Source organism: Budorcas taxicolor, chromosome 11 (genome assembly GCF_023091745.1).
Source record: "Budorcas taxicolor isolate Tak-1 chromosome 11, Takin1.1, whole genome shotgun sequence".
NCBI lineage: Eukaryota > Metazoa > Chordata > Mammalia > Artiodactyla > Bovidae > Budorcas > Budorcas taxicolor.
Window position 1 is genome coordinate 32,466,491 of NC_068920.1, and position 11,231 is coordinate 32,477,721.

Sequence of the window (11,231 nt, forward strand, 5' to 3'; positions counted from 1 at the left end):
TCAGCCCAGTAAGTTAGGTGCCAGTTATTTGCCTGCTGTAACTGAGCTTCAGAGATGGTGGCTAATCTATAAAAATATTGAATCACTATGTTGTACATCTGAAACTAATATTATGAATCAGCTATATTTCAATTAAAAAAAAATAAGAGTTATTTTTAAAAAGCAACAAAGATAATGGTGTTTCTTTTGCTAGGCGTAAGCAGTGCAGGACTCCGCAATGGAGAAGTCCGTATCCCTTTTGATCTTACTTTCCTGCCCTCTTCATACACTCTTCCCAAGTCTGGGTCTAAGGAATGCTTCCACCAGTATACCACATCCCACCAGAGGGGAAGGAAAAGCAGGGAGTGAGCACCTTCCTTTTTCTTGAACACTTATTACATGCTGGGCTCTATTCTGATCCCCTGGATTACCAATGAGAGAAACAAAAATCTGCTCTTTTGTATCTCAATTCAGCCTTCCCTTGTGGCTCAGATGGTAAAGAATCTGCCTGCAATGCAGGAGACCCAGGTTCCATCCCTGAGCTGGGAAGATCCCCTGGAGAAGGGAATAGCAACCCACTCCAGTATTCTTGCCTAGAGAATTCCATGCACAGAGGAGCCCTGGTGAGCTAAAGTCCATGGGTTGCAAAGAGTCTGACATGACTGAGTGACTACACTTTTTTTTTTTTTCCGCTTTGATTCTATCAGAGAGAGTCGGAAAAATACACGTGTAAAATAAATACAAAATTAAACAATGAAAACAGTTGGTCTGTTCCTCCATCCTTTTGGAGATCCAGACATTCAACCCCTCAACTTGTTTGGGGTCTAGTCACCTGACCCACCTGCCCACTGGTGCAGCCTAGGGGTCAGTCATGAAATATTGGGGTCCTACAGAGCCCCCAGCTACCTCTCCTCCTCCAGGGGTAGTAGTCCCAGGACAGTTGTCAAGGAAACGATGGAAATTTTGTTTTCTTATGCTTTCATATCTTCAGGGATACTCCATTTGGAACTTTTGCCTTTCCCTTGCTCCAAAGGAGTCAGTCTCTAGTTTCATGTGGTGGTGATGCTGTGCAGGGCAGGAGCGGGTTGGTGGGACAGGTACTGTGGAGAGCAGGAAGCAATCATACCAGTAGCCCTTCACGGTCAAGTCTGGGCTGCATGCTTGCATTTCGAGTCAGCCAGTAAGAAGTCAAGAGCATCTTGAGAGTGGAGTAAGATGAGTGCCTGCCTTAAGAACAGCAGGAGGTGGGACTTCCCTGGTGCTCCAGTGGTTGGTTTCCACTGCAAGCGGACCAGGTTCCATCCCTGATCTGGGAACTTGGCTCCTGCATGTCGTGCAGCCAAAAAAAAAAAAAAAGCAGGAGAAGGAAGATCCCTGGGGTACTAAGACTTTTATACTGGGGCCAGGTTTCCACCCTAATAAAATTTCCTACCACCCACACCCACTTATCTGACAGGTACCATGGCAAGTGTCCTCGGTAGCTTATCCATGGAATCCTTAGGACAGTCCAAGGAAGCAGGTACTACTATTATCCTCATTTTGCTGGTAAAGCAGTAGAGACTGGGATTTCTCTGGTGGTCCAGACTTAACAGACTTTGAGCTTCTTTTTTCTAATGGCTCTTAAAATCTGTTTTTTTATTGAAGAATAATTGCTTTACGTAATTTTGTTGTTTTCTGTCAAACCTCAACATGAATTAAAAATAAGGAATGCTTCACGAATTTGCATGTCATCGCATGGGGGCCATGCTAATCTTCTCTGCATCGTTCCAATTTTAGTATATGTGCTGCCGAAGCGCGCACCAGACTTCGAGCTTCTAATCTGGGGCCTGGGTTTGATCCCTGCCCAGAGTACTAGATCCCACATGCCTCAACTAATACCCAGAGCAGGAAAAAAAAACAGAAGTTCTAGGAGAATAAGAAAGTCATCTAGGACATAAGCGTGGGCCTGTGGGATTACACGTTCCCATAGGCACCCGTGCTGTTTCCCCGCCTGTTCTGCCAGGCTGGCCATCCTCTCACAAGCTGAACCCCTCATCTCTCACATCAACGGTCCCCCACCCCACCTGCTACCCTGACTGACCTGTGCGGATCCCTGGGCGTGTTCTGCCCACATCCCTGCCTGAGGTTCCTGAGCCCCCAGCCCCAAAGCTAAAGCAAAGGAAGAGGAAATGAAAATCTTGCTTAAGCCAAGGCATTTGTCTGGTGTCAGACGTCTCCATTGCTAATGGACCTCAAGTGACTTACCCTCTCAAGCCTCGATTTCCTCACCTGTAAAATGGGATAATGAGATCTATTAAGCTACATGGGAGCCTGCTGCAGGTGTTGACATGGGAAAGCCTCTTGCCTGGAACAAAGCAGGAATTCAGTAAAGGTTCCTTTCCTTTATTCCCAGGTGCTCTGAGGAACTCAACTTGAAGTGTGTGTATGTGTGTGTGTCCCCAAGTAGGACTTTGGCATGGTGTTAGGAGACAGCACATCCACCGGGGAAACCCTCTGCTGCGCAAGGGAGTCAGAGACTTGAGTACCCAGTTCCCTTTCCCTGCCAGCCTCTCCGCGCATGAACCCACAAAGTCAGGTCACTGAATTCAGCATATTTACTGCCACTGAGCGGGGTGAGGGCCTGCTGGAAGACAGGGTCGGGATGGTGCCTGCTCCCCGGGGACTGGATGCCCCAGCCAAGAAGGGCACAGGCTTCAACTGCTCTCAGACTCTGCAGGTGGCGTGCTGTGAGGACCCTGCTTGATGCAGGGTGACGTTGGTCCCCAAGGGGAGGTGGAGGAGGAGGCAGAACTGAGGGAGACAAAGGGCCAGAGGGCGAGGTGTAAGATGGCTCTCACTCACACCTGGGGGCGGCCAGCCGCCCAGACCGATGCAGAAACGCACTCCAAGTCCACACAGCCCCCTGTTTCCCTCCCAAAGGACTACCTTCTGGAGAAAGTCCAGGAAGCTGGAATCATAGGAGGAATTTGCCAGAAGGGAGTTCTTTAACTTCAGATGCAAAGTCATTCCCGGCCCTAGGGATCCAGATGCACAGCTAAGGACCCAGCTGCCGCCGGGAACAGGCTCCCTCAGGGGTGCGGGCGCCCCTCCTGCCCTACCCCAACCCGAGGTCTTTCGTCCCTTCCAGACCTTCTTGCTGCAGTTCAGCCCTGAGCCCTCAGGACCTCAGGACTAGGGCGCCTCCATGTCTCTCTCACCTCCTTCTCGTCTTGGGGACCAAGTGTGTAGCCCTCCAGACTCACCTGCCCCCTGTGAAATGCCGACGAGGGTCAGGAGGAGGACAAGGGGCAGCCCAGCCCCCATTGCGGCTCTACCTCCTTGCTTCTCAGATGCTGGAAGAGATGTCTGAAGGCCCGCTGGCCTCTGCTCACTGGGCCTGCCTTCCTGCTCCCCGCTCAGTCCTGAGCAATGGTGCGTGTGGGGTGATGGGAGGGGGGCTGGGCAACTGGATTTTCCAGTTCTCTCAATAAGGCTCTGAGGACCGGGAGAGGGCCGTTCACTGGGCTGTTGGGGAAAGGGAGGGTGGTCCCCTTTCCTCAATCCCGTGTCCCACTTCTCCCCCACGTCTCAAAGCTTGAGAGGGAGTGGGTGCCCCAGGGAGGGAAGTTGGGGAGGCGTCCATTCATGCTGGTGTCTGGGCCCCACCCACGCCTGGGCCTCTCATTGCTCTTTAGGGATTAATTATTAACTGCGATTAATTTCTATCAGCCATGCCACCCAAGGGCTCAGGAATGTGGGCCCGAAAGGGAGGGGTAGATTACACCGAGTTCTCCCCAAACCCATGTCCTGCTCCCTCAGCCGCAGTGACTTTCTGGGTGAGGGGGAACTTTCATCTTTGAATATTTTGTTTTAGTCTAACATATCCTAGCAACTTGGGCGGAGATGCAGTTTCATCAAATATCCCCACCACGTCCTGCCTTGAGCGCTCACGCAAAAGAAATCCCTTCACCCTCCCAGCCAAAGCCCTTTCTCAAATCGCTCAGAATGGCAAACACAAGGACAGGGTGTAGAGGGAATTTGGAATCTGTCTAGTTTACCTTCTTTCTTTCTTATTTATTTATTTTATTTGACTGCACCGAGTCTTAGTTGCGGCATATGGGGATCTAGTTCCCTGACTAGGGATCAAACACTCCCCCTGCCTTGGGAGTGTGGTCCTAGCCTCTGGACCACCAGGTCCCACCCTCTTTCTTTAAAAAATAGGAAACTAAGGCTCAGAGAGGGTAAATGACTTACTAAGGTCACATAGTAAGTCAGTAGCAGAGAGGTTAGAGATAGACCAGGCTGTCATTATGCCAGACACAGGGATAAGCTCAACAGATTGACAAAGTAGTCGTGTAAACCCTCTAGAATACACAAGGGCACATGCCCTTTTATCATCTTAGTCGCCTCCCTATGCATCTTCTCTCCCTTTCCCCCCAGACCAGTGGGCCCCTGAGCAGACGGATGGAGACAGAGAGGGTACAGGGCAGTCAGGGAGAAAAGCCAAAAGCAGGACCAGTACGATGGCGAGATGGAGAGAGACACTGTCTATACCATAAATGTATGTGGTATACATATACGAGCAACCGAGGGGCTCTCAGACGTGTACTGGACGCAGGAAGCCCAGAGTGGGAGGAATTCATGGACAAAAGGCTCAGCAGACATAGGAAGCAGGAGCAGCGGGGAGCAGCAGGAACTCAGAGAGGCGCTTTGGGGGATCTGAGTCCTCCTAAGAGGAGAGTGGGAGCCTGCCTCTGTCTTTCCCAGCGGGCGCTCATCTTTCCCTGTCATCATAGCTGAGGCTGCTGTGTGCTGGGCACCTTAGAAACATTATTTCCTTTAATCCTTATTATGGCCCTGTGAAGTATGTACTGCCTTCTCCCAGTTTTAGGGGTGAAGACTTTGATAGGTCACCCGACTTGCCCGAGAGTGCACAGCTTGAAAGTGGTAGATTCCAGCGCAGTGGGTTCAGAACTGGGTTCTGAACTTGCTCATCCCACTGCCCCTGAACAGATGGTTGTCTTGCCTGGTGCCCCTCTCCTCTCATTACCCCTTCTCTGCCAAAGGAATGGAAAGTTCTGTGGGCTACAGCCACTGTGAAGGAGGGATGGTTCAGGTGTTCACCCTCCTGCCCTGCCCTGGTCTCTCCTAAGAGTCAGATGAGGTCTCCGGGCTGTGTCAGTCATTCTCCACCCGCTGCATCCCCAGGGGACGCATACACCTCACCTCCCCCTGGTCATATTTCTAGGAGCACAAGGACCTTGGGATAGGAGACCTGGGTCTTTCTGCTTCAGAGAAGGTCTGGAATAAGGACTGACTCTGACCTGGGGTTAGATCCTGAACCCAGAAAGAGCCTGAGAGCCTGGAAGGAGAATCCTCAGGCTCTTACTCATTCTCCCCCTCGCCCAGTGCTTCCTGGAATCAAGCTGGGACAGGTTAATCCCCCTGGGGACAGCTGGGTGGCCTCTCCCTGGGAATGAAGATCCTGGTGTTGATGGAGGCCCTGGCACACCTGGCTCTCCTGAGCCTCCTAATAGGGCCTTAAAGCCTTTAAAGAGCCAGGGAGATGGTCCTGGAAGCGCATCTCAGCGGGCACCATGGCTGCTGCACTGGTGCTGCTCCTGGGCCTGCAGGCCGTCGCTGGCTACGGTGAGCACGGGGGGTGTAGGGGCCAGATGTGGACGAGATCCAGGGAGAGGGCCAGCTCTTCTAACTCCATCTTCTCATTTTTCTTCTGCGAACAGCTCAGCTGATCCCATCGGGGACAGCTAACTCTGGAGGTCTCCCCACCGTCTCTGCTGGTCTCCCTACCATCGATGCAGGTCTCCCCACCATCTCTGGGGATGTCTCTGCTGGTCTCCCCACTGTCTCTGCTGGTCTCCCCACTGTCTCTGCTGGTCTCCCCACTGTCTCTGCAGGTCTACCTGTCTCTGCTGGTCTCCCCACTGTCTCTGAGGATGTTTCTGCTGGTCTCCCCACTGTCTCTGCTGGTCTCCCCACTGTCTCTGCAGGTCTACCTGTCTCTGCTGGTCTCCCCACTATCTCTGGAGGTCCCCCCACTGTCTCTGCAGGTCTCCCCACTGTCTCTGCTGGTCTCCCCACTGTCTCTGCAGGTCTACCTGTCTCTGCTGGTCTCCCCACTGTCTCTGCAGGTCTCCCCACTGTCTCTGCAGGTCTCCCCACTGTCTCTGCTGATCTCCCCACTGTCTCTGCAGGTCTCCCCACTGTCTCTGCTGGTCTCCCCACTGTCTCTGCAGGTCTACCTGTCTCTGCTGGTCTCCCCACTGTCTCTGCTGGTCTCCCCACTGTCTCTGCTGGTCTCCCCACTGTCTCTGCTGGTCTCCCCACTGTCTCTGCAGGTCTCCCCACTGTCTCTGCTGATCTCCCCACTGTCTCTGCAGGTCTACCTGTCTCTGCTGGTCTCCCCACTGTCTCTGCAGGTCTCCCCACTGTCTCTGCTGGTCTCTCCACTGTCTCTGCTGGTCTCTCCACTGTCTCTGCTGGTCTCCCCACTGTCTCTGGGGATGTCTCTGCTGGTCTCCCCACTGTCTCTGCAGGTCTCCCCACTGTCTCTGCTGGTCTCCCCACTGTCTCTGAGGATGTCTCTGCTGGTCTCCCCACTGTCTCTGCTGGTCTCCCCACTGTCTCTGCAGGTCTACCTGTCTCTGCTGGTCTCCCCACTATCTCTGCAGGTCCCCCCACTGTCTCTGCTGGTCTCCCCACTGTCTCTGCTGGTCTCCCCACTGTCTCTGCAGGTCTACCTGTCTCTGCTGGTCTCCCCACTGTCTCTGCAGGTCTACCTACTATCTCTGCAGGTCTCCCCACTGTCTCTGCTGGTCACCCCACTGTCTCTGTGAGTTTCTCTACAGTTTCTTCAACACCTGGGGCTTTGCCCAGTAATCCTCAGACTTTAACTCCGACCATTCCTGGCAGCCCATCAGGAGCAGCATCAGCGTTGCCAGGTGACACTTCTGTTGCTCAGTCCATCTCTGAAGAGCTCTTTGGCTTTGCCTGCAGCTCTGGGTGGGGGCTTCCTGTGCTCAGCCACGAATAAATCGTTAGCTCCCAGAGCCTCACTGAAGCAGTCCTGGCTTTGGTGGCTATACAAAGGCCCCCCTTCTGCTTTTCAACTTATCAACTTTTTCTCTTGTAATTAGTGTTTTTATATCCTGCCTAAGACATTTTTTTGCCTACTTCAAGGTCATGAAAATATTCTCTGATGCGTTCTTCCAGAAACTTTACTTTCAAATTTAGAATCTTTGAATCTAAGAATCTTAGCTTTCAAATTTAAGCCTATGACATATCTCAGATTAATTTCTGTGTATGGAGTGAGGGAGGGGTCAATATCCCTTTTCTCCTCTTACAGATAACCAGTTGCCCTGGAACCACTCATTTCAAAGACTCTCCCTCTCTCCCAACATTGAAATGTAAACTGACCTAGTCTATTTCTGGGCTCTTCTGTCTGTTCTTACTCCAGGGCCACAGTCCTTAGTGTATGCAGCTTTGCAGCCAGTCTTAAGGTCTGGTAGTATAAGCCTTCCACTTCTGTTTTTAAGACTGTCTTAGCTTTTCTCAGTCCTTTTATTTTCATTTACCAAACACTTGCCAGGATTTCAATTGAGAGGGCACTGGATGGAATTTCTGCTTCTGTTCCTGCTCAGATATCCACCTGTTTTCCCCTCTGCCCTTCTAGGATCTGTCTCCCCAACAACAGCCCTTGGAACTGCTTTACCCTTGCCTGGGGCTTCCACACCAGGTGGGGCTGTCTCAGGCGGTTCCGCAGCCACCACAGCTGGAGGAGCCACTGCCTCCTCTGGGCTCAGCATCCCGACCAGTAAGGCACCCTGGTTTGCATTGGGTCACTGACTGGCAGGCACGCCAGCTCCTGGAGAGGAGTGTGAAAATGTGAAAGTGTTCATCGCTCAGTCGTGTCCGACTCTTTGCGACCCCATTGCCTGGGGCCCACCAGGCTCCTCTGTCCATGGAATTCTCCAGGCAAGAATACTGGAGTGGGTTGCCATTGTAGGGACAGGCTTCAGGCCTGCTTTCTACTGTGTTTTGAGTACACCTAAGAACGTCTCCAGTTCTTCAAAGGGTTTCAGTGCCCCTCAAGCCTCTGGTAACACCAGAAGCTGAATGGCTGTTACCTGATCACTTCCTTGAAAGGTTTTCGAATATATTCCTCGTGGCCCAACCTGTCTTTTGCAGGGCAATAAGTATCCCCTCCCGAGATCCTGTCTTCCTCCTCCCTCTGTCTTCCTTCCTCCTGCAGGCAGGAATCGAGCAAAGGGAAAACAAGAGGACTGGCTCTGGCTCCCCTTAAAGATCAGAGTCAGGGTGGGGTGGTGAGGAGGGCAGAGGGGCAGCCTCTGAATAAGATGAGGGACCTACCGGGGGGCTGTCAGAGTGCAGAGGCATGGCAGATGAGAGAGGCCCAACAACAGCCTGGGATGTGGAGGACGGTTCAGAAAGACGGAGAGGCGTGGATGTCAGTGAGGACTTCAGAGACTGACAGACGCGTCCACAGGTGTTAGGGAAGAAGTGAGTGCGGTTTGGAGTGAAGCCCTTTGAAACCCCCTCCACTGAAATTCTATTCCCAAGATGACAAGACACCGAGCAACATGGTCTCAGAGTCATGTAGACATCAGAGTCACAGAAGGAAAGATGCAAAGTTACAGAGGGCAGTGGGGAGTCAGGGGATTGAAGTCCCACCTGCCTCGGTCACAGCCCCTCTCTGGTCCTCAGGCCCGAAGCCACAAGAGAAGGGCTCTGTCCCCGACTGGGCCATCGTGTTGATCACTCTCTCTTTGGTGGCAGCAATTGTCAGCCTGCTGTATGGTATCAAAAAGGTGAGTGAAGCTGTGGTCCAAATGTGTGGGTCCCTGAGGCAGGTGGGGCTGGCCCTGGTGCCCCAGAAGGACAGGGGCTTCAGGGGAAAATGACAGCTTACCATGCTTAGGGAGGGATGAGGGGGGAAAGGGACCGCAGTCTGGGTGGCTGAGAGGAAACATCGATTGGGCTGGGATGGGGGGTTGGGGCCACTGAAAGAGAGGCAGGGGAACGCTGCAGGCTGACCAGCCCACGGAGGCACTACATTCAGCTCTAGGCAGTGAAGAGTCAGCTTCATGGAATTACATTATAACTTGGGTTTTGAATCCTGGCTCTGTCATTACAGCTGTGTGACCTTCTGCAAGTTACTCAGCCTCTCTGTGTTCTGTATTACTCAATAAGTAATAACTGACACTTAAATAGCACTTATTCTGTGTCAGGTATTGTACATATTTTAGCTCACAGTAACCCTGTGATACAAGCAATATTATTGTCTCTTATTCTACTGATGAGGTAATTGAGTCCTGGATAAAATGAGAAGGATATTGATAGTATCCATCTCAAAGGGCTGTTGAGGGGTAAAATGAGCTTACACATGTAAACCGCTTAGGTGCTTGGCTCATAGTAAGTGAAGTGAAGTTGCTCAGTTGTGTCCGACTCTTTGCGACCCCCCTGGACTGTAGCCCACCAGGGTCCTCCATCTATGGGATTCTCCGGGCAAGAATACTGGAGTGGGTTGCCATTTCCTTCTCCAGGGAATCTTTTCAACCCAGGGATCAAACTTAGGTCTCCTGCATTGCAGGCAGACGCCTTAACCTCTGAGCCACCAGGAAGCCCTGGCACATAGTAAGTGCTCAGCAAATTAGTCTGGTTCATTATCGTTACTGTTTTTGTAAGAAGAGGAGCTCTGAGAACCTGAGTTGTTGAGGAGGTCGTAGTCCATGGGGAGAGCTGAGGGCTGGGCAGCTTAGTTAACCCTTCCTATCCATCCCTCATCTCACAGGCCTGCGAGTTCCGGAAGGAGATGAATATGGGGTGCGGTTGTGCCTCTGTGACCCCTTATGGCTGCCACCACGAGGCCACCAGCCAGCGCTACTCTGTCAAGTGAAGGGGGCGTGGCCGGGATCGCCTATGCCCCTCTCCCGATGGCCTTCCTCCTTCCTTCCCTGAGCAGACTCACTCAAGTCACTCAAGACTCTGATGCAGTTTTCTCGTCTGTAGAAGGAAGGACCAGGGCACCATGGTCTCCAGCGGTCTTCCAGCCTTCATGGAATGCCGATCTGGGCAGTGGGAACCTCCTCTCGTCACTCTTTCTTCCTGTTCCCATCCTCTTCCCCAACTATCAGAGAACTTAGCTGAGGGCACTTGGCTTGGCACCCCTGGAGACCAGGATGGGGGTCCCCCTTTCTATAAGCTGCCCCCTTGGGCTGGCTCCTGACCCTCTTGAGACCTTCAATTCTCTCACCTCAGTACAGGTGAGGAACCCTGCTCTGTGACGCCCCTGCTTAGACCACTCCAGGTGGGTGGTGGACACAACTCTTGCTAAATAAAACAGTAGCGCTCCCCTGGTCTCCCAGCCACTGTGTAATTGTCCAAGTGCTTTGCCGTCGGGCAGGCACCGACCAGGTCTGGTCTCTGCCTCTTACCAGATGTGTAACCTTGGGCATTTAAATCACTTCCCTGAACTGAGCTTGTTCATTCTCAAGTTGTAAAATGAGGCTGACACTGCTAACCTCATAGGTTACAACAAAGTAAGGTGCTAACTGCATTTCTCTGTACCTAGAACAGCTCAGACATCAGTAGCTGGTAGGGTTGTTTTGTGACCCTCTCAGCCCTGGTGGTGCAATGGTATAGAATCTCCTGCCAACACAGGAGACACAAGAGACACGGGTTTGATCCCTGGGTCAGGAATATCCCCTGGAGGAGGAAATGGCAACCCACTCCAATATTCTTACCTGGAGAATCCCATAGACAGAGGAGCTTGGTAGGTTGCAGTCCACAGGGTCGCGAAAGAGTCAGACATGGCTGAGCCATCACGCACACACAACCTATCACAGCTCAGACACAACAACCTCTTCTGACATCAAGAGCCTGCACATACCTCTAAGTTCCTCCACCTCTGATGCATGCGTCCTCTGGGGGACGTTGTGGCTAAAAGAGAATGGGGAATGTTTACTTACACAGCGAAGGCAGAGAGTCTCAACCTGAGCACCACTGCTGTGAGCTGGAGAGTTCTTTGCTGTGGGGCTGTCCTGTGCCTTGCAGGATGGCCAGGAGCCCCTCTGGCCTCTACCCACTGGATGCCAGGAGCAACATCCTCCAAGGTGGGACAAGGTTGTCTCTGCTGCTGCTGCTGCTGCTAAGTCGCTTCAGTCGTGTTCAACTCTGTGCGACCCCATAGACGGCAGCCCACCAGGCTCCCCATCCCTGAGATTCTCCAGGCA

General features: G+C 52.4%; 1 protein-coding gene and 1 non-coding gene across 2 annotated transcripts; both read right to left on the bottom strand.

Annotated features, from left to right (window-relative positions):
• Positions 1–1,675: 1,675 nt before the first annotated feature.
• On the bottom strand, positions 1,676–1,779 carry LOC128057029 (U6 spliceosomal RNA). Its single transcript, XR_008200225.1, has one exon. It is a non-coding gene; the product is annotated as a U6 spliceosomal RNA (small nuclear RNA).
• Positions 1,780–2,682: 903 nt separating this feature from the next.
• SFTA2 (surfactant associated 2) lies at positions 2,683–3,282 on the bottom strand. Its single transcript, XM_052649787.1, has 3 exons — positions 3,222–3,282; positions 2,905–2,993; positions 2,683–2,769 (listed from the first exon to the last, which is right to left on the bottom strand). Exons 1-3 carry the CDS (start codon positions 3,280–3,282, stop codon positions 2,683–2,685), a joined length of 237 nt encoding a protein of 78 aa, XP_052505747.1.
• Between the last annotated feature and the right edge of the window lie 7,949 nt (positions 3,283–11,231).